The following is a 22,642-nucleotide window of genomic DNA, read 5'->3' as shown; positions in this document are numbered from 1 at the left end:
CGGCAAGCAGGAAGAGGGCGGAGCCAGCAAGGGGGGCAGGGCACAACGCTGCGTCCTCCTGCGCTCCCCCCAGCCCCGCCCCGCGTTCCTGCGTCCCGGCCGGGAGCCCTCGCCCGACCGGGCGGAGCGCGCTGCCTGCTGGGATACTCGGCCCGCCCAGCCAGTCCTCCCGGCTTGCGCTGCGGCGGCGAGATCCGCGTTTTTCCCAAGATGGTGGCGCTGGGTTCGGGGTGACTGCAGGAGACGACAGAGCCTGAATCCCCTTCGCCAGAACCTCGACACATCGCCTTCTTCTCGCTTGCACACCTCGCTACCACTTAGCCATCTGCCGGCCCAGGCACTCGCCTTTCGCTCCTGCCTCCGACTTGAGCTTCATCTGTGCGGACCTAGCGATTACGGCCTCGGGGAGCGGCGCCTCCCTCGGCTCCTCGTTGGGGTCGCGCTCGGAGCAGCTTACAGTCTAGCCCCGGGTCGGCGGGCCCCGCAGCTCTCTAGTGGGGACAGGCAGCGGCGGAGCGGCGGCTGGCGACGAGCGCGGGGTTTTATGCGGCCCCGGTGCCCCCTTTCCCGGCCTTAGTCTCCGGAGAAGGAAGTGCGGGTCCCGCATGAGCCCCGGCGGTGGCGGCAGCGAAAGGGAACGAGGCGGCGGCGGGCGGAGGCGGCGAGCGAGGGCGACGACGACTAGTGAGGCGGCCGCTTCTGCGAGGGCCACAGCCCAGGCGCGGGGGCGACAACAGGTCAGTGTGGCCGAGGACGGGGCCTGGGCCGGGGAGGCCGGTCACATTTCCCTTCGTTTTCTCTGTAGTCCAAGCCACCCTGCGGGGCTGGCTTCGGCAAACGTAAGGACGCCCCTAAACCGCGCCGCGGCAGGTGTTGGGGGCGCGTGGTTTGGAGGGGTCGGTGCCAGAAGTAGGCCTCTGATAGGTAGCAGCCGCTGCTGCTCCCGTAACTGTCAGTCCTGGCTGAGGGCCTGAGGGAGGGTTTTGTCGCCTTAGGGGACGCGAGCGGGCCCGAGGCGGGCCGTGCAGGGAGTCGAGAGTTGGCCCTCTTGGAGCGGAGCTTAAGGAGCAGGCCCGGGCCCCAGGCTGAATAGGCCTGGCCTTTTTCTTCCAAAGGGGAGGAAGCCTCTGTTTTCGAGGTTTTTGCCCCGGTAGTGAAAAATGTTTAGACGTGTGCTTTGGTGGGTCGGGATTTTGGGGGTGGACTGGCGGAGAGGGGGAATGAAGAGGGAAATCAAGCCCAAGGATTGTGTTCACAGGTTATTGGGTTTTTCAAATTAAGTATGAGCTCTACCGGGTTTGCCAGAGATTCTGTTAAATGCAACCCTGCAAACAGTTGGCATTTTTTGTTTTCCCTTTTCAGTTGAGAAAATGAAAAGGACTTTTCGTCATGGCGTTGAGGTTTTGTTGGTAAAGTCAGAATTGAATGTGGCAAATGCTTTAGTCCGTAAAATTGTTAGAAATAATTTTAACATAGACACTCGTTGAGTTTATTCTTCAAAGATAATTTAGTTTCTGATTTTTTTTTAAAACGTCCTATGGGCATATTAAAATAGAAGCATTACTAAATCTCTTTGGCATTATATTTATTAAGTGGCTAAGGTGCTGTTGAAAATGTAGACGAATGGCAATATGGGATTTACAGTCCAGAGTTACTCTCCATAAACCATGAGAGAATATGGATATGACCTATAATTTTCGAGTATTCCACTGCTTGCAATATTGAAAGAAGCAGGAAGTTTATTCCAGAATATTCTGGGGACCTGAAATGGAAGTGACCTAAAGTTTCTAAGTACAGCAGTCAAAAAAATTACCTGTCAAAGTCATTGTAGATACCCAGTAAATCTTAAGTGAATGACAAGAGGAATGAGAAGTGAATTTCATATCTCTGACTAGTAAGTATTCTTACTTGGAGTATTATTGTGTAAATCATGTAAAAAAGTTTAGAATTTAGGAAGATAAAAATAAAATTTTGTCACAGTGTGTATAGTTGAAGTAATTTTGGAATTAGATCTTGCTTGTAAATCTGAGCTATTTATCACATTTTTAATGAAATGAATACATTATTAGTGATGGTGCTGATAAAACTAAAGAATGACCCAGAAGCCCTTTAAAGAAACTAGTAATCATGATCGCAAAAGTAAAAAATAAATCCAAGAAATAATGACCCTATATTTACAAAATTAGAATTGGAAACTAAGAAAGCCTTATTGTGTCAATATTTATTAACTAGCATTAATGTGCTAAGTGTTGTGTACACAATTGTCTAGACATTGCCTAGTTCCTGAGGAGTTTAACTTTACAGAGAGATAAAATTACAATGTTTTGATTCCTTTTCAGAGGTTTTGTAAGCTGTTTTTGTTTTATGTCTCCTAAATTGTACATCTTTTTCATGACTTACATTTTTAAGTGTACTTAATTAGAATTGAGAGGAAGACATTCTCATCCCACTTGTCCAGGTCATTTAACAAGATTAATTGGTTACTTACAGTGTCTTTGACATTTAATATTTAATCATTTGTATTTCTTAAACTTTAGGTCATTTTTAAAATTATCCCTTCTCTCTCACCTCCAAACCTCTCCCCCACAAATCTGAAATAATTTGCTGTTTCGAATAAGCAGTCGTTGGAATAATCCAAAACTATGAATCATACCTAAATTTTTCAACCCAAGCACTTGAAATGATATTTACAAATGCTTATTTTCTTAAATGATTATTGGTTATGTTCTTCAGTCACGTTGCATATTTTTGTTGAGACCTAAACTTGTATTGGTCAGAATGTAGAGACAATTTATATTAAGTACACATGCAGCTGTATAAAAATTAGTTTTCTCATTTTTATGAATGAAGACAAATTTTCTCTTTTTATGGTTAATTCAGGATAACAGAGTTTTGGCAGATTTTGACAGTTCCTGCTCCCTCAGCCCCCTAACCCCCCACCCCCAGTGGAAATGTAAAGATAAATATATTCAAAGACATTACAATATGTACAGTGAAAACAGCTTTGGAACTAGATCCCATTTTTAATTCAGGGCTTCCCCCTAGTTGTCTTATCTTGGCAAGTTAACTTCATCTTGGTGAGCTGCAGTTTTGTCATCTGTAAAATGGGATGGTGAAACTAACTCAGAGTTGTTAATGAGGATTAAAGTTTGTAAAATGCCTAACACATGGACCCTTAATAAGTATTATCATTTGAAGTCTTTCTACCCAGTTTTTCTGATTGGTCTCAAAGCACCTTACATACAGGGAACGCTAGCATGTTATCCTTTACATGTTTTCATTCTCACTACCTGTGAACTCACTCTTTAAGGGCAAGGACTCCTACTAGTGTTTACCAGAAAGTTTACTATCCATACTTGAGTATGGATGAATTAGTTAATGAAGTAGTAAATAGTCAGCTAACAGTTATTGGGTACCTACTATGAGCTTGGTTAGGTGTAAGGGATACAAAGACAAAAATCATGTCTCTGTCTTTCGGAAGCTTATAGTCTAGTTACTCTGTCCATATTAATCCCATTTTTTGTGAAACCCTATCATGTAACAGAGCCTCATTCTTCTGTGCTCTTCTAATCTTAGGACAGTTCTGTTGGGCTCAACACTTTCCACCCGCAGCTGCTATTCTAAAGATTATTATTTTTACCCCTTTCTACCACTATTTGGCATATGTGAGATATTTCATATCTTTATATCTTGGTCCCTCTCTCTCCATCACCCAAGATCTGGCACATAGTGTGTTTGTTTGTGTGAATGGGTATATATAAAAAAAGAAAAATTGGCAGTTTCTATGAATATTTTGATATTTTTCTGGGGTGATTATCCTTCTGTCTTCTAGATTTATACAAGGTTTAAACCTGAGTAGGACTATTCTCGAAGTTAGTTACTCCATTAATTTTACACATGAAGAAGTTGAAGTGCAAAGCTTTAAACAGATTTTCTTAAAGTCACCTAGGTGGCAGAGCCAGAACTACAGTCTGAGAATATGGACTCTTTGTTCAGGACTCTTTGTACCCTATGGCACATGTTTGCTCCTACCTCTTGGGAGGAGTAGTTTGTGATTACACACTTACCTTCTGTTTGAGTGTTTTCTACACTATTATTAGAAGGATGACTTCACAAGATGCCATCAATGGGCCTTTTCTGACCATAACAGTGCAGGAAATGGAACTTTTTCTTCTTAGAAAGGTAGTCAAGTAAAATTACAGTAAATAGAAATAGTATTTTTTTTTTTTACATTTATTTATTATTGAGAGACAGAGCGAGACAGAGCATGAGCATGGGAGGGGCAGAGAGAGGAGGAGACACAGAATTTGAAGGAGGCTTCATGCTCTGAGCTGTCAGCACAGAGCCTGACGCAGGGCTTGGACCCACCAACTGCGAGATCATGACCTGAGCCAAAGTCAGATGCCCAACCGACGGAGCCACCCAGGTGCCCCTAAATAGAAATAGTATTAATCTATAAACATATTCTATGTTTAAAACACTTAAAGATACTGTGTAATTTTTTTAATGAAATAACAGTACATAATTAGTCTCTGCTAACTTTCATTTTCATTTAACCTGAGAAATGTTACCTATAGTGTGCTTTGATCTAAATTATCTTTAGCAAGTAAATATCATTGTGGATAATAAGTCAAAAAGAAGATTATTAAGTTTAAGGCCAATCTGAGAATGAAATAAAGCTAGTACCTTTTTTTGGAATATTGCTGCTTGCATATAGATTTAGCTGACAGTTGTTAACTGTTTGATTCTAAGCTTCATGACTGTGAACTCCCTAAAATTATATATAAAATTTTAAGTGTTTCAGAGTCTCAGCAGGTTCAGTGAACAAAAGCCACCAAGAATCACTGATGTGGAGGAAGAAGCACTAAACTTTGGTGTCAGAAGATCATGGGTTCATTCTTCCCATCTAGCTTCTAGTCATGAGCAGGTCATTTATCTCTTAAAGCCTTTGTTCTGTTAACTTCTTTCAAGTGAAGGTGATACTTGCTTTGTCTGTTTCAAAGGATTGCTTTTCAGATGCGATCATTCTCAAAAAAGTGGAATAATAAAGTGACCTTGTATGATTTAGTGACTTGCCCTAAAAAACAAGTTGGTTAGTATTAAATAGGTGATTGGAACCTTGGTATATTTCCATGCTTTTCTCTATTAACATTTTTAATCTTTTCATAGAAGTATTATTTTGGAAAATGTTTAGTGTCTGAATTTATTTTAAATTTGTCAACTACATTTAAAATAAACAATAAATCTTAATAATTAGTGATGTATTCAGTATTATTAATCCATAGTCCAACACCTTCTGTAATTTGCTTTACTTTTGACCTCTCCTGTTAATTTGATAAATGGCAAGTGAATCATAAGGTTGACCTCAAAGGAAAAATTTTGGAGACATAGATTCTTATTGGATAAAATTATGCGAGAAGTTCAATCCTAGGAAGTCTGTGGACTCTATAAGGCATCACATGTGGATCATGGAAAAGAATCCTATGTAAGACTTTATTAAAGTCAGCATCTATGCTATAATTAAAAGCATGAAGGTAGCATATGAACCCTGAACACTTACTATACAAGTAGGGTAAAATGTTCTTTAAATGAAACTCTTGGCTGGGCAGAATGGAGCTTAATGTGGTAACTCTTAACAGTTCAGTGTGTTGCGTACAGTACCCTTCTGAGGTCAGTTGAGGTTAGTCAAGCACAGATCCTTTTATATTGAAAATAAAACATGAAAAAAATTTTTGACCTGTTTCTTTGTGGTATACAGGCTTATAGCTCTTTGTTAGTTCTTAATGTGATGACTTCTGCCTCCTTGTATCAAAAGGGATACCTTATCCATTTCAAGCTTCTAATAGAGTTCTACTCTTGAATGTGAGAAGGTAGTCTTAGCATTTCTTTTGTGGACTGTAACCACTATCCTAACCCATTTACTTTTATATTCTTTGTGATTCAGAACAAATTCTGACCCCCCCCCCATTCAATATACAGACAGTATAGAGAATAATATAACAATCATGTATGTACCATTCAGACTGAACAAATGTCACATTTTGTCACTTCCTTGCTTCATCTTTAAAACTGGTGTTCTTTTTTTTCTTCTCAGATGATACTTCTAGCACTGCAGATACCATTACAGGAATTTCTTCATACTGCTAACAAATTCTTTTATCAGATGTAAAGCATAATCCCATTCTTTGAAAGAGAAAGGATGAAATGCCCAGCAGTTTTTATTACATAAAAGCTAATGGGTCATAGGGAGACATATGGGTATTTTCAGCTTAATAATTACTTCAGTATTTTTTTCTTAGGGGTTCTATTTATTGTGACTCTTTGTATGTATATGTGCCAATATTGATAACCTTATAGTGTGCTGTAAATAAGGATATTAAATATTTACCTTTGCTAAATATTTAAAGTTTTTGTTTTAGGAATTAAAAAAAAATACATGTCTTTTGAGCACCTGCTTTATGTGATAAATCCCATTTAACACAAAGAGTAATTGGGTAACATTTCTCTTCTAGTTTTCTGAAGTGAGCTGACAATGCATCATATTGAATATTGGTTATAGAAACTATGCTGTTCAAGATGTTCTAAATTTAGAGTTTCTTACAAAAAATGAAAAGTTTCTTTCCATAGCTACTTAAGCTGCTTCATTTATATTCAATATTTTACACATTTTGTTATGTTTGTGACATACTGCTATAGACTAAATGTTTACGTCCTCCCAAAATTTATGTGTTGGAATTGTAACACCCAGTGTAATGGTATTAGGATCTGACGCCTTCTGGAGGTGATTAGATCATTAGAGTAGAGCCCTCACTAATGGGGTGCCTTATAAAAGATTTCAAGGAATTCCCTTGCCTTTTCTTCCATAGGAGGACCCAGCTAGAAGACAGCTGTCTGTGAATCAGGAATCTAGTTCTTCCCAGACATCAAATCTGCCAGCACCCTGATATTGGGCTTCTTAGACTCCAGAAATGTGAGAAATTTCTGTTTACAAGCCACCCAGTCTGTGGTATCTTGTTTTAGCTGCCCAAAATGGACTAGGACACATTCAACATGTTTAAAGAGCAGAAAAGGAAAATAGAAAATCAAATGGATCAAAGTTTGGCAGCGAAGGTAGGGATGTACTGTGCTTGACAGGATGGAAGTGCTTAAAAGTTGACTATAGTGTTGAAATGAGACCTCTTAAGTAGAATATGTTAAAAAAAAAAAGGGGTAACTTTAGTCTTGCATACACATAAAACTAGATTTCTGCATTTCAGGTATTATTGTATATTCTTTTAATTCCATGATTGCCCAGTGTATTATATTTCAGATTATCTTCAAAATGAAAAAGTAAGGTCCTGTGGTCTCATTTATCTCAGTAGGGAGTCCGTTTACTCACCCTAAAATTCCTCTTTCATCTTTTGGGCTAGATGAAAGGCAAGGAGGGGTGAACTTAAAAATAGATGGGTCTCAACAGGAGAATAGGTAAGTCACTTATCTCAACGGAAATTAAATCATTTCTTTGCTCCTGGATTGAAGAGTCTATGAGAACAATAAACATTTTTTCACGTGCAGTTTTATGTATTTGTAAGTGCTTAATGAGTGAACTGCTTTCTTTTTAGTTTAGAACTACTTTTGGATATCTGCTGTGGGCTGATGAACTAAGTTTAATCAGGAGCAAAATCCTCTAGGCTTCAGAACTTTAAATAATTTTAAGTAATGATAGGACTAGGGGTCAGTCTGGACAGTAGACTAAAGACCTGCCTATACTGCAGTCCCACTTTACTGCTGATACCTGTGCTGTACTTGACAGGGTTTCCTAGGAGGGGTGTGTTTGTGTTCTCGATATTTCTAGCTGACATCAGATGTTGAGAAATTAAGGCTGCACTGTAGCCTACAAGTTTCTTTCTCTTAAGTGATCAAGATTTAATTCCCCAAAGTGCTATTTTAGACATGTTTAAAATTGCTGTGACTACAATAGTATTTATTTTATATTCTGATATCTTTCCTTTCATAAAGTAAGTAGGTTAGGTTACATTGTTTACAAAGTATTTAAAACTTACAGTAAATAATATAGCAAATACTCATTCAAACACTATCCAGAATTATAAATTCGGCCACTTTTGATTCTTTGGGAAATAAATGCAGTCTTATGTATGCACTTATAGCAACATCCTCCCAGTCTTTCCCAGTTCTATTACCCTCTCTCTACTTAAGGTAATAACTATCCTGAGGTTCTTGAGTATACTTCATATTCTTGTATATACTTCTACTGTATCCATGTACATGTATCCATAAGTGATATACACAGTGTTTTATGTTTAAAATTTTTACAAAATGGTACTGTATTGAACATAATCTTTCATCAGCTTCCTTTTAAAAAAAATACTTAGCATTTTTTGAGATCTGTATGTTAGTGCATATAAGTCTAATATATTCAATTTGCTGTAATGGTACTCCATTGTATAGATATATAAAATGTATGTATTTCACTGTTGATGGATATTTTGAGTTATTTTCTTTTCTGTTATTAATAATGCTGGAGTGATTGTTTCTTTTTTTTTTTTTGGTGTAGGTGTTTGGGAAGATTCATTAAAGTGAAATTGCCTGGAATAGGTTGTGAATAACTTTAATTTTACTAGATATTACTAATTCTTCTTTAAAATCATTATGCAATGTATACTTTACCAGCAGCATATGTGCAATTCATTTTCCAGCATCCTAGCCCATACTTGGGATTGTCACATTTTAAAATTTTAGCAAATTTGATGGATACGAAATGATACTTCATTTTAATTTGCATTTTCTTGATTATTAACTCTGGATGGTTGGTAAATGGCTATGAACTTTATTATTTTGGCTATGTTTTAAATATTTTATGAATTAAGTGTTTCAAAAAGAGGGAGACATCATAACAGCATTTATGTTATGTAAAGGACCTTGATAATCATCTCATTCAACCTTCTTACTTTACAGTGCAGTGGTGAAAGATAACAGAATAAGAATAAAATTACTTGTTGCCCGTTGTGATAGTGTCTTGTGTGATATAGAATCTCAACTTTGGATGTTAAAATCATGATCCTTTTCCTTTATGATTTGTATTTTTTGTTCCAGAAACCATCTTCTACGTTGTCTGCTAATAGTTGAGAGGTTTATGTTGTTTGATTTTTTTGCATTTAGGTCCCATGTGGGAGGGAGTTAAGAATCAATTTTTTTTTCACATAAGTTAATTGTTCCAACATTAAGTATTGATTCTCCATTATTTTTCTACTGTCATCTGTCATATGCTTGGGTTTGATTTTAGTTTTTTTTTTTTTTAATTTAATTTTTTGTCTTAATCTTTTTTAAACACCAGTACTACATTTTTTTATTTCACATAGTTCTATATTAAGCTTTGAAATCTGGGATTCCAGGCCTCCCCTTTATTAATTTTCAGAACTATCTTGACTCTTAGACTTTCATTCTTTCATAACTTAAAACTATTTTATCAAATTCCTTTGGGGATATTATTTGGAATTGCATTGACTATACATGGTTTATCTTGCTATTTATTTGATTCTTCTGTATTTTGCAGTTTTCTTCATAAAGGCCTTTTACACATGCTTTATTAAATTTATTCCTGGTATATGATTAATTTGTTTTTTTGCAATATAAATAGCATCCTTTTTATTTCATTTGATTATTGCTGGTATTGATTTTGTAACCATCAACTTGGATGAACTCCATCATTTCTAATTGTTTGTAATTCTTTTGGATTATTGTGAACAAATAATTCTGTCTTTTCAAGTGATTGTTTAAAAATAAGTCTTAACCTTGTTACTTTCTTTTTTTTTTTAATTTTTTTTTCAACGTTTTTATTTATTTTTGGGACAGAGAGAGACAGAGCATGAACGGGGGAGGGGCAGAGAGAGAGGGAGACACAGAATGGGAAACAGGCTCCAGGCTCCGAGCCATCAGCCCAGAGCCTGACGTGGGGCTCGAACTCACGGACCGCGAGATCGTGACCTGGCTGAAGTCGGACGCTTAACCGACTGCGCCACCCAGGCGCCCCAACCTTGTTACTTTCTATTTAAAATTATGCTTTGGCTTTCCGTTGCTTTTAGAATAAATTCAGAATCCTTTATTAGTCTAGGAAGTCTCACATAATCTAGATTCTTTCTCCTCCACAGCTGTATCTTTCTCCTCAGTCCCCATTGTTCAGAGCCATCTAACAGTAGTGACCTTTGCAGTTTTTTGAGCTGTCTAACCTCTTTCTAGTGTCAAAGTCTTTGCCAGTGCATTTAATTTTCCTGGAATACAGACAACAAATTTCACCTGTTCTTTAGGTCTCAGGGAATATTGCTAAATATTCCTAAATATTACTCTGGGAAGCCTTCCCTGAGAATCTCCTTGCACTCATTGGTTTTAGTGTTTCCTTGTATTGTGCTGTTTTTGAATCCTGCTTTTCCTGAGCAAGTACATAATCTCAAATTGCAATTAAATAAGTTCTTTAATCCTGACTTGATAACTCCATGATAAAAGTAAATGGTTCTCTATTTTATTTTATTTTATTTTATTTTATTTTAATTTTATTAATTTTACTTATTTAAAGATCTTATTTTTTTTTAAGTAATCTCTATACCCAACTTGGGGCTCAAATTTACAACCCTGGAGTAAAGAGTCTCATACTCCACCAACTAAGCCATCCTGATGTCCTCCCCACCCCCCCTTTTTTTTTATTGTATACATTCAGGCATTTGTGCTGGGTGAATGAATGAAGGTTCATGTACTAATTGATCTAAAAATACTACTCCAGTTGGTAACTGCTCAAAAGAATATAATTAGGCCACTTTGAGGTATTTTACTAGATATTAATAGAAAATTAAACATCTTCAACTTTTACGTTTTATATCCTTCAAGTATAGTCTTTAGAACAATTTTCAATTTTTTTTAACAGATGCAGATGTAATTAAAATTATATGTAATAAGCATTTTTAAAAGCACTTTGAAGTTAAATTAGAAGCCAGTGGTCTTTTGTTATCCTTGAATCAGATTTTATGAGTTTATTTTTTTTAAGTTTATTGTATTTATTTTGAGAGAGAGAGAGAGAGCTTGCGCAAGCAGGGGAGGGGAGAGAGAGAATCCCAAGCAGGGTCTGCACTGTCAGCACGGAGCCCAACAGGGGAGCTCCATCTCATGAACTGTGATTTGAGCTGAAATCCTGTCGCATGCTTAACCGACTAAGCTTCCCAGCATGCCAGATACTTGAGTTTAGGTGCTACATTTGATATGCAGAGACATAATAAATGTGAAAGTATATGTTCATGATTATTTCAAGGAAAACCCACCTACCTTTAGTTATTTCAGTATCTTGTACTGTATGTCATTTTTTGGTGTGTGTGCATAAAATAGGCTGAAAGCATAATTCTAGGTTTAATTTTAGGTTAGACACTATATAAGATTGAACTCAAATGAACTGTAGTGCAGAAAGAACCTGGAGGAAAATTTCACAATACTGTCATTCGGACTATGTGTCACATTTGCTTCTATTTTCAGATCATAGAATTCTTGACCAGAATATGTGATTTATATTTAAAGCCAGGAAATTGAGATAAATCTGGTAATTTAGAATTTCTAAAAGATTTCCATAGATGACACTTGATCTACTCTTAACCCATGTAACAAAACACTTAAGTAAAGGTACCTTATTAGGGGGAAAATTGGCCAATCAGGAATGTACATTTTGTAGTTATTCAGGTAGGTAAATAAGCATAACTTATTTAATTTATGAACTGTTCACAGAACCCAGAGGGAGGGGAAGGCTAAATGCCATTAGAGAGTTCAGTTCTTTTCCAATACACAGTAATTGTGATCCCAGAGTTCTCCTACCTACTCCTATATATAACTGTACAATCTAGATTTGCAGCATAGTATCAATTTCAAATATTGGGTTAGGTTATTTTCATAAATCATAAAACCATGAATTCTAACATTTCTGTATTTCCAGAAAGCCTCTTGTATTTCCTGGTTGGTTTTCCCATCCCCCCCCTTAAATATTGGTGCATAGAATTATTTTTGAGAGTGAGCAAATGCAGGTAGATAAAATGTATAGTTTTAGGTATAAAAATAAGTGAAAGTTTCTTCTTATTCTAAAATAATAACAGCTGTTAAATGTTAGTGTAGAATAATCTAAAATTGCCTGGCAAATGCCAAACAAATATATTTGTATAATTATAGATACGTGTAGCTTTTTTCTTTTTTTGAGAGGTTTCTTAAAAAAAAATCACACCATATATTTTTTATAATTCCCAACTTTATTGAGATATAATTCACATACCATACAATTCATCCTTTTAAAGCATATAATTCAGTTTTAGTAATAACTGTTTTTAGTATATTTGGGTTTTAGTATACTCAGTTGTACAACCACCAGGGCTGATTTTAGAACCTTATTATCCCAAAAAGAAACTCTGTACCTGTTAGTAGTCATTCCCTATTCTCCTGTCCTCCATCCTCTGGCAACCATTAATCTGCTTTCTTTCTATATGGATTTGCCTGTTCTGGACATCTCATTTATGTGGAATCATAAAATATGTGCCCTTTAATGTAAGACTTACACAGTATTATATTTTCAGGTTTCACTCATGTAGCGTATAACAGCACTTCATTCTTTTTTTATGGCTGAATAATATGCTATGAATATATGCACTGTTTATTCAGTTAGTTGATAACTATTTGGATTGTTTCCACTTTATGGTTATTATGAATCAAGTTGCCATGAACATTCATATATAGGCTTTTGTGTGGACATATATATTCAGCTCTGTTGGGTATATATCTAGAAGTGAAACTGCTGGGTCATAGGGTGTCTATGTTTAACATTTTAAGCTGCCAAAGTCCTCCAAAGTGGCTGCACCATTTTACAGTTGACTCAGCAGTGTATGCAGGTTCTTTCTGATAGCACTACCTCCGTTCATTGTCCCTTTATCTTAGTAATTTTTATGGGTGTGAAGGTATCTCTTTGTGGTTTTGATTTGCATTTGCTTGATGACTAATGATGATAGAAACATTTCATGTGCTGATTAGCCCTCTTTGGGGGTGGATCTGCACAAATCCTTTGCTACTTTTTAATTGGAACTTTTTTTTTTTTTTTTTTTTGAGAGAGCTTCTATATACGAGAGTGGGGGAATGGCAGAAAAAGAGAGAGGGAAAATCCCAAGCAGGCTGCACGCTGTTAGTTAAACTCAGAGCCCCATGTGGGGCTCGATCTCATGAAATGTGAGATCATGACCTGAGCTGAAATCAAGTCAGCCGCTTACCTGACTTAGCCACCCAGGTGCCCCTTTCTGTTGTTGTGTTTTAAGTATTCTTTATATGTTCTGGATACAAGTCTCTTATCAGATACATGATTTTCAAATATTTCTCCACATTCTGTGGGTTTTCTTTTCACTTTTATGGTTGTTATCTTGAAGCACCCAAGTTTTAAATGTCCGGTTTATGAATTTTTATTTTGTTGTCTTTGGTGTTGTTATTTAAGAAACCATTGCCTAATCTAAAGGTTATAAGGATTTATGCCTACTTTCTTCTAAGAGTTTTGTAGTTCTAGCTCTGTATTTAAGTCTGTCATCTGTTTTGAGTTAATTTTTTGTATATTGTTTTGTTTAGATTTAGATCTGTATTGCATTTGGCATGTCCTTGGATATTGTGTATACATATTTACCTTTTATTTTTTTTCCACTTGGGTAGACAATTCTCTAGATCAGTTAAGGGATCCTTTCTTCAGTGATTTAAAATGCCACCTTTTTATATGCTACATTTTCATAAACCAAAAAAAGTTTATTGAAGTATAATTTATATCCAATAACGTATGCCCATTTTTAAGTGTACTGTTTGATGTATTTTCATGCATATATGTCCTGTAACTGCTACCACAGTTAAGAACTAGAACATTTAAATTACTCCCCAAAAATGTTCTTCCTAGTCATTTCTCCCTCTTAGCTCCAGGTAACCAACCATTGCTCTGCATATTAGTTTTGCCTCTTCCAGAGTTGCATATAAATGGTGTCATAAGTTATATATTTTTCTTTCTTTGACTTTGTTCCTTTAACAAGTATTTGAAATTCCTCCATTTTGTATTTATCACTTTTTGTTTGTTTTTTAGTGCAGTACAGCTATGCCCCAGTTTGCTTATTCATTTTTCTTTTTTTTTTTCTTTTGGTGAACATTGAGATTTTTTCCAGCATTAGGCTGTTGTGAATAAACATACACTTTGCGTGTGTCTTTTTGTGAACATGTTTTCATTTCTCCAGAGTAAAAACCTTAAATTGGAATTACTAGATCACATGACAAGTTTATGTTCAGATTTATAAAGAATTGTTTTTCAAATTGTTCTATCATTTCGCATTTAGCATTTGATATTTTCAAGTATCAGATGTTCTGATGGGTGTGTGGTGGTATCACATCATAGTTTCTTTTTTTGTACAGTAAAATGTACATAAGATAAAATTCATTACTTTAACCATTTTTAAGTGTACAGATCAGTGGCATAAAGTATATTCATGTTGTTGTGCAGTCATCACTCTTACTCATCTCTGGAACTTTTTCATTGTCCCAAACTCAGATTCTGTACCCATTAAACAATAACTCTCCCCTGCTCCTGTTACCTTTTCCCTCCCTCCAGCCTTTAGTGACCACTCTTCTATTTTCTGTCTCTAAGAATTTGACTATTCTAGCTACTTATGTAAGTGTAATCATACAATATCTATTCTTTTGCTTCTGGCTTGTATCACGTAGGGTGATATATTCAAGGCTTACTCATGTTACAGCATGTATCATTTTCCTTTTTTAAGGCTGAATAGTATTTCATTGTATGTAAAAATACCACAATTTGTTTAACCATTCATTCACTGGACACTTGGGTTGCTTCCTTCTTTTGGCTGTTACAAATAATGCTGCTGTGAATATGGATGTACAAATGTTTCTTCAAGTACTTGCTTTCAGTTCTTATATTTTTGGTTCTTGGGTATCTACTGAGGAATGGTATTATTGGGTCATAGGGTGCTTCTGTGGTTTTTTGCCTTCCCTGTTTTCCCAGATTGTCAGAACTTTATATGCACTTACCATATTTTGTGCTTCTTTACAACACAATTATGTATTGCAATTACATTATTTATTGTGGTTTTTATTATTTGTGCCCCTTTTGCCCATCACATGAGGATAAGAGATTATGTCTAGTTTCTTTACCACTGTGTCTTTATCCACTTGATGTGCACTCAAACTCTAATACACTTTTTTTATTGAGATGTAATTGATGTATAACATGGTATTAGTTTCAGCTAGCAGACATTTTTTGAATGAATAAGAATTTGAAGGTTAACAAGTTTCAACCCACACTGTGGTTATGCTAAATAAAAATGAGAGGAAGAAAATAAAGACTGGCAGCAATTTTTTCATTCTGTATCTAGAAGGACAGCAGGATTGGGCATGTTGGAGTGATTTTTTGGGAAATAATGGAGTTTGATTATATGCTAATGATAATTCAGGCGTGCATGTGTATCAGTGGTAATTGAGAGTAGCAGGCTTATCACAACTTGAGAGAGACTTAAAGGTATAGAGTTGGGTCCAAAGTATAGGGGTGCTATAGAAATGGATGGCATTGCACAGAGAATTAATTTAGGTTAAGAAAAGGGGCTAGTGCAAGAAACTTTAGTGGCCAAGAATGAGGGGTAGGAAGATGAACTAGAAGAAGACCTAGTTGCTGTCACAGGTAGAAGAATATATAGGTGGGTACAGCATTATGGAAGCCAGGGAAGGTGAGTACTGGTGTGAAGTGCTGCAGAGATAAAATAGGATTAGAGGCCACAGGATTTAGAATACACAGGAATGATGATGACTTCTGTAAGAAAAATGTCAGTAGGTGGAAGGTTTTGTGTGTAAGCAGCTGAGATAATTAATAATGGTTTTCAGGTCTTTCCAGCAGTTAAAAGGGAAGAAAATAAGGAACTGGTACTCAGGGGTTAATAGAGTTGAGGGGATTATGTGGAGAGTACGGTATGAAAGCAGTATTTAAACATTTTGTTCTAACAACAGAATGGATGAGGACAGTCTTTGGTCAGTTGTGAGATTTATAAATTTACAAAGCTTAAGAGTTTCAACAAGTAGCTTTACCCATAAATTTAAGACATCATAACCATTGTTCAAAGAAGTGCTGAGGGAACACACAAAAAAACGATAGAAAAGGTAGTCTGTGAAATTAAGTTTTGACCTAGGTTAGAAGGAAATGAAGGAAATAGGCTATTGAAGAGGAGATGAAGGACATAACAAATGTAATAATATAGGTGGTGTGCATAGAGTGCGAGGGTTAACAGATGGACCATTTTAAGAGTAAATGAAAATGTTAGAGGGGCAGATGAATGTAGATGGATAAAGGGTAGATTACGTTTTTCTTAGATTATTAGACTGGGCTTTCTGGAGAGGCACACAGATATAAATAAAATAAAGGCACTAAGTCTTGTATGAGGGTGCTAATGGTTAAATTTACAGAGACTACCTAACATTTCTGGGGCTTACAGTTTCTCTTATCCTGTATCACTCTAGATTTGATGATATATTTTCCTATGATTATGTGTTCCCAATCTTCTAAAGCAAGGTATTTCACATTTGGATCTGTGTGTCACCTGAAATGTGTATTAAAAATGCAGATTCATGCACCCCCACTTTATGCACCGAATCACAGTCTGAAAGTAAAGGTCAAATACCCATTTTTTGCAGATTTCTCTAGTGGAGTCTATTTTGAATACATTGAGACTTGGTTCTCTAAGATCTTAAAACTTTTTTAATATAAAAAATATATGCGGTGTATTCATTTTCTACCATCAACCTAGAACACTGGGTGGGTGTTTTTTTTTGTTTTTGTTTGTGTTTTTTTAGTATATTTATTTTATTTTGAGAGAGCACAAGTGAGCAGGGGAGGGCCAAAGAGAGGGAGAGAGAATCCCAATAAGGCCCTGCACTGATATCGAGGATCCTGATGTGGGCCTTGATCCCACAAACTGTGAGATCAGGACCTCAGCCAAAATTATTGGATGATTAACTGAATGAGTCACCCTGGCCTGCCCCAACCCGACCTCCTGTGGGTTTCCTAATCTTTGGGAGTTGGTTTCTTCATATATGATCAAAGGAAATGATTTAAAAGACTGCAGTTCTTATTCCACTGAGAAATGCAAAAGAGTTAAGAATTTACAGTGATTATTTGGGTACATGTTTTAAGCTCAGAATTTGGTTTTTGATGGGTCAAGGTATTTTTTTTTTTTTTTTGATGAGTTAAGTTTTGATAGACATGTTACATGTTTGATTTAGGAAATAATCATTGCTGCCATGTGTTGAGCTCCTTTTTTGTGCCAGGTAGCATTGTCCTACATACTTATAAAACATTTTCTCTAAAACTCACAACAACCTGACGCCTGAGACTCAGATATGAAAGAACCTGCCCAAGGCTGCAAATCTAGGGGGTAGTGGACGGATGCTCGTAAATATACCTAACATAGCAGATGCTCATAATATGTTAAGATGCTACATATTATGAGCATCTGCTATGTTAGGTACATTTATTTACCTATAGCTAAATTGCTATAGGTATCTGAAGGAATTAGAGGCATACAGTCAAACAGTTTTCATGTATTTTCAGCCCTTTTGGAGGGAGGGAAGAGTAAAGAAATGGCAGACTCTAAGCTCTGTGGATGAATATAGGAAACATGGCTCTGCCAGAGGAAAGCAGTCAGGGAACAGGGCCTGTCTAACCACCCTTGCATGCAGCCTGGCAGAAGCATTAGGGACACTTGTCTCTTGGTATGTTTTTGGATATTCATAAACATTACAAAAAATGAATTTTGGGGAAGATTTTTTTTTTTAGTTTATCCAGTTGTCTATGTGAAAAGAATTGAGTGAGGTGTTTTATATTTTAGGTTAAAAATCTGTAAGAACCTGATTTTACAATTCACCAGCTCCTCAGAAGTTTGGCGAAATATGGTATGTTTCTGTTTTATTTTTTGGAATTCAAAATGCATGCGTATCTTAATGTCATAGTTAGAATAAGGACAAACATTTTCAGCAAATTTGGGTGCCTGCTATTTTTAAAGCATTGTGCTAGGTGGTAAATCACTGTGCTACCAGGTAGACTATAAGGGACAGAAATGAGATTCTGAAAGAAATTAGAAGAGGTTAGGATGCTGTGAAAAGTGAAATCTTATGCATGAGAAGATTGAAGGGGACAGGTTTGGCTGTTAAGTTGTGAGTTAATAATAGCTTCCATTTGTTAAGCTCTTACTATGTGCCAGGCACTGTTCTGAGCATTTTAATATGTTGGTTTGTGCATCCTCAGGACAGCCCTCTAAAATAGACACTACCATTGTCTTACTTCTCTCTATGAATGAAATGAGGCTCAGAATGGTTAAACAACTTGCCCAAGAGTTGCCATCTAGTAAGTGACCAAACAAGGACTTGAATCTAGATTGGCTCTGGACCCTATTTGTGCTCTGTTAAACACTGGACCTCATATAAAAGTGGACCAGTAGAGAGAACTTGGCTCAGTAAAATACAAATAGCTCTTTAATGAATTAATTTACCTCAGTTGATCACTCGAGGTATTTTAACTTTCTCATATATTATGTTTACAGGTTGGAAAGTTAGACTTCTTTGGGGGTTCTGAAATCAGAGGGAACCCAAGAGGGAACATTGTTCATTTCAGGGATGCCATTGCCTTTTTCTCATGTAAACTCAGGAATATTCTAGGCTCTCATAAGGAGACAGTTAGCTATGATAGGGAAGTCTAGAAAATTGGATTGTTTTGTCCAGGGCATGTAAGTCCCATATATTTGGAGTTCCCTAAAATTACTTGTATATACTAAGGCCAACCCTCACCCTTATCTGAATTTGAAGCCCAAGTTCATAGGCTGCTGTAGAGGTATGGACTCAAGATTGATATTTCAACTCTTCTCTTGGTATTCTCAGATACCTTACTATTTTATATTGGGTTCTGGGTCCATGCTGGTAACCGCCTTCTGTGGTTGTTTGTTGCCACTTTGGAAAGGTGTCAACTATCAAGGGTATTTTTTCCTCCCTCTTAATTTTCTCATTTTTCCTTAGTTCACTTTTTGGATTTGGCCTGGATATACAGTTTGGTAGGGAAATCAAATAGAGGAAAAACTAGTTGCACAAAATGAGTTCTCAATACGGGGATATATCAGATGTATGTCTTTGCCAGAACTATATAGGATTAGGATGCCTGATACATTTGAACCATGACAATCAAGAAAGTTGTGCTAAAGCCAAGTAAGGGGATCAAAAGATACTAGGTTGAGGGAGGAGAACATGTTTTTGTATCTTGCCAGTCTCTTTTATGGAATTGAATATTAGTGGATTTATGGCTGAGAAAGAATAGAACGCTTTTTTCATGGAGTACCCAAGGGGTTTGGGCTTTTAGATTACCCTACTTAATGTAGAGTAAGTAGGACTAGACTTTGGGTGTGTGTGTGTGTGTGTGTGTGTGTGTGTGTGTGTGTGTGTAACCATTAAGCATTTGACTACCTGGAAAACTCTATGACTGTTAGTCTCATTTAAACAGTTGCCATAATAGTGGGATCTCAATCCATATTCTGAATCTTTGCATACACTGAAGTTAGGAAACTCTGTATAGTAAAAACTAAATCAAACCAAAAAATTCTAACCCTGGATAGGAAGTCAGTAGATCTGAGTTTTAATCCTAGCTTCAACACTAATTCTAAAATCTTGGGCAAGTCAGTTAATCAGTCTAAGTCTGCTTAATTTGTTTTGGTTTTTGTTTTTTCCTTAAATTCTTATTATAGTATCTGCCCTGATTAGGTAGAGCTGAAGTTGTCCTGAGTTTCAAACAAGACACTGTTGACCAAAGTGCTGTGTAAACTGTAACACTCTGTAAAAATACAAGAGATTATCACCACACTTTATCAAGTGAAGAGATCATTTAAGGAAAAAAAAAATCTGGAAAATAGTCCTTAAAAGCATTTCTATAATAATTACTCTTCTGATGAATGTTGAATTGACACCTGATTTGAAGCTTTGAAGATAAGTTTTTGAACAGTGATTTGGATTTATATTAAAGTGTTCTAACTAAAGATTTGTTTAATTTATTAGAGTTATTAAACCTACGCTCAGATCAAGTTAGCAGCTAGACTGGTGTGACTACCTGTTTTTAATCAGTGACTCAAAGCTGTGATCACCCTGATGTCACCGAATGGCCACAGCTTGTAAAAGGTAATTTTGAATGTTATTTTACAGCCTTTAAAAGGCTGTTATTATAAAGTAAAATATGTTTTGTAAGAAATGAAGAAAATTATAGTTGGCAGGAACAGTGCAAATAGTAGAGCTTAAGTTGTAATGTGCTTCTCCATTTAAATATCCTTCCTAAAATATTTTATGCTTCCCCCGACCCCAGATCTATCTGTATAAGTAAACAAGAAAGTATTTCTCAAAAATTTCATGTTTTTAAATAAACCTGTTTGAACATTATAAAAACTATAAAAAAAATTCTCAGTGTGCATTTTAAGATGTGCTTTTTATATGGTAAGAGTTTTAACTAAAATACTTCTAGAAATTTTTACAACTTCAATAAAACTGGTATAATTTTCTCTCCTAGATAGTTATCGTGGAGGTAGAAGGAGTGGCTTGCTGGCTGGACAAGCTGCACCCATTATTATTGGAAGTGATCCTCCATTTGAATGTTCCAGCTCATGCTGCACTATCTAGATTAGTAGGCATTTTGTGATCAGTTTTCTGTGATCCAAATCAAGGCCTAAAATTGAGACTCTTCCAAGATTTTTTATTTTCTAATGTTACTTATTGTTTATTTTAAAGTGTCTTTTCTGGTTTGTTATTCTGACAAACTAGGTTAACTTAAGTCAGTACTTTTTCTTTTTTCTCCCCATTGATAATATCCTGAACATGTACTAGATCCTTACTTCCAAAAACTTGACAGTAATGAATAAAAATGCTTTAGTGGCCAAAGTAAAGCTTGGAAACTAATGCTAGATGTTAGATATTTCATAGTTTGAGAGTCAGAATCATAATTTTAGGATATTTTTTGGTAAATTATTTAGAATATTACAGAAATATAAGCAGAATGACTAGAAGTTTATTCAAACATATGCTATTATGCATTGCAAGAAAAGCGTTTGCTAGTTCTATGTATATTCACTTTTCTCTTAATTAAAAAAAAATTTCCATTTTGAGTAGAAAACAATTTGGGCTAACCATCTTTAAGAGACTTAGGATAGATCTGTTTTTGGGTAATACTCTTTCAATCCTTTCTTATTCTTTTGTCCTTCTGTTAGACCGAATTGGTTTAAATTGCTTGGTTTGACTTATAAATGGTTTTTAGTAGCTCACTTGAATATGTATTAACTATATAATAATTTGCTGACAGTTTGATGCTAATGTTTACATATTCTCTTGTTTAGGGAACAGATTGGAAAACAGAGTGTAGTTACCATTTGATGATGTATTTAACGTCTATCTCATTTCTCAAAACTTTGCAGCAGTTATATATTGTGCTTCTAAGACTTGAATTTGTTTTCCTTCTTGCTTGTGTCTTACCTTTTTGCAGTAGTATTTTAATTTTCCTGTCATTGTGTCCTCATTTTTTTCCCTCTCTCTTTCTCTTTCCCTGTTAATTTTGAAAGTTTTGCCGCCTCCGTGTTTGAAAGCTTCTAATCTGCCTCTCTTCCCTTAGTGCCAGCAGGTTTATTTTTTGTTTTGCAAGCCTGCTCTGCCTCCTTACAGTATGACATCTGATGCTGGAGGGTCGCACTTTCAAAAATGAGTCAGCTGGTACATGGGGTTATCATCAGTTTTTAGCTCTTCTGTCTGAGACATACAAACAAGTTTGGAAGCAATCTTGGGGTACTTACCCACAAGGCTGGTGGAGACCAGGTGTGTCACAAAGGTGATTTGCTTGCTCCCTGGGGGAGAGGGTGGAGTGAAATTTTTGCATTTGTGTCAGTGCCAAGTCACTGCCACCTCCAGCATGCCCCAATTTTTAGTTCTAATATAACTTTGTGCAAAATTGAAAATGTGAATACACTGCAAAGAGGAGCTAAAATATTTGAGCTGCTGGAGTCTTTTTTGTTTTTTTTTTTTGTTTGTTTGTTTTGTTTTTTTTGGCATTCTTGTCCTTGGACTCTGAATGAACTACAGTGAGGGGTAATTTTGAAAGTCTGGTAAAGAAGTGAGATTTTTAAAAGCTAAGAAATGTGGAAAACTGTTTATTTTTGTTGTTTTTTTCTTTTTCTTTCTTTTCTTTTTTTATTTTGCTGGTGGCTCTGAATTTAAGATTCTTTTGTTAAAGGTCAGAATTAGAAATTTCAAGTCAGTGATAAATTCACAAATCAAGTCCTTATAATGTCATTTTAGATATTTAGCTTTTCATCTCTAAAAATTTTGAGAATTTGAGTGTTAGAAATCAATATTATGTTGATTCACCTTAGTATACACTGACCAATACTGTTGATGAAACCGAATAGGATCACAGGAATTTATTTTTTTAACAGCATGGTGGGAATAGGCAAAATTGATTCATATCTCAAAATGAAAATAAAATACTTTTTGGTGTAACTGGCAACTACTTATAACTGAAGTCAGTTCACAATTATCT

General features: G+C 36.1%; 1 protein-coding gene across 11 annotated transcripts in view; it reads left to right on the top strand.

Annotated features, from left to right (window-relative positions):
* Nucleotides 1-594: 594 nt before the first annotated feature.
* The window catches only part of UBE3A (ubiquitin protein ligase E3A), a 92,278-nt gene continuing 70,230 nt past the window's right edge, over nt 595-22,642 (top strand). Inside the window, exons 1-4 of one of the 11 annotated variants that reach the window (XM_053223664.1) lie at nt 595-737; nt 17,922-17,985; nt 20,128-20,247; nt 21,772-21,934. In XM_053223664.1, the coding sequence (XP_053079639.1) occupies nt 21,783-21,934 (152 nt within the window). In that variant the 5' untranslated portion in view covers nt 595-737; nt 17,922-17,985; nt 20,128-20,247; nt 21,772-21,782. Of the gene's footprint in view, nt 738-17,921; nt 17,986-18,994; nt 19,062-20,127; nt 20,248-21,721; nt 21,935-22,642 lie in introns of those variants that run through there. The other 10 variants (XM_053223662.1, XM_053223668.1, XM_027067873.2 and 7 more) reach the window with 10 other exon arrangements.

Source organism: Acinonyx jubatus, chromosome B3, assembly GCF_027475565.1.
Source record: "Acinonyx jubatus isolate Ajub_Pintada_27869175 chromosome B3, VMU_Ajub_asm_v1.0, whole genome shotgun sequence".
NCBI lineage: Eukaryota > Metazoa > Chordata > Mammalia > Carnivora > Felidae > Acinonyx > Acinonyx jubatus.
Note: the sequence above shows the minus strand (reverse complement) of the source record. Positions and strands in the feature narration are given on the sequence as shown.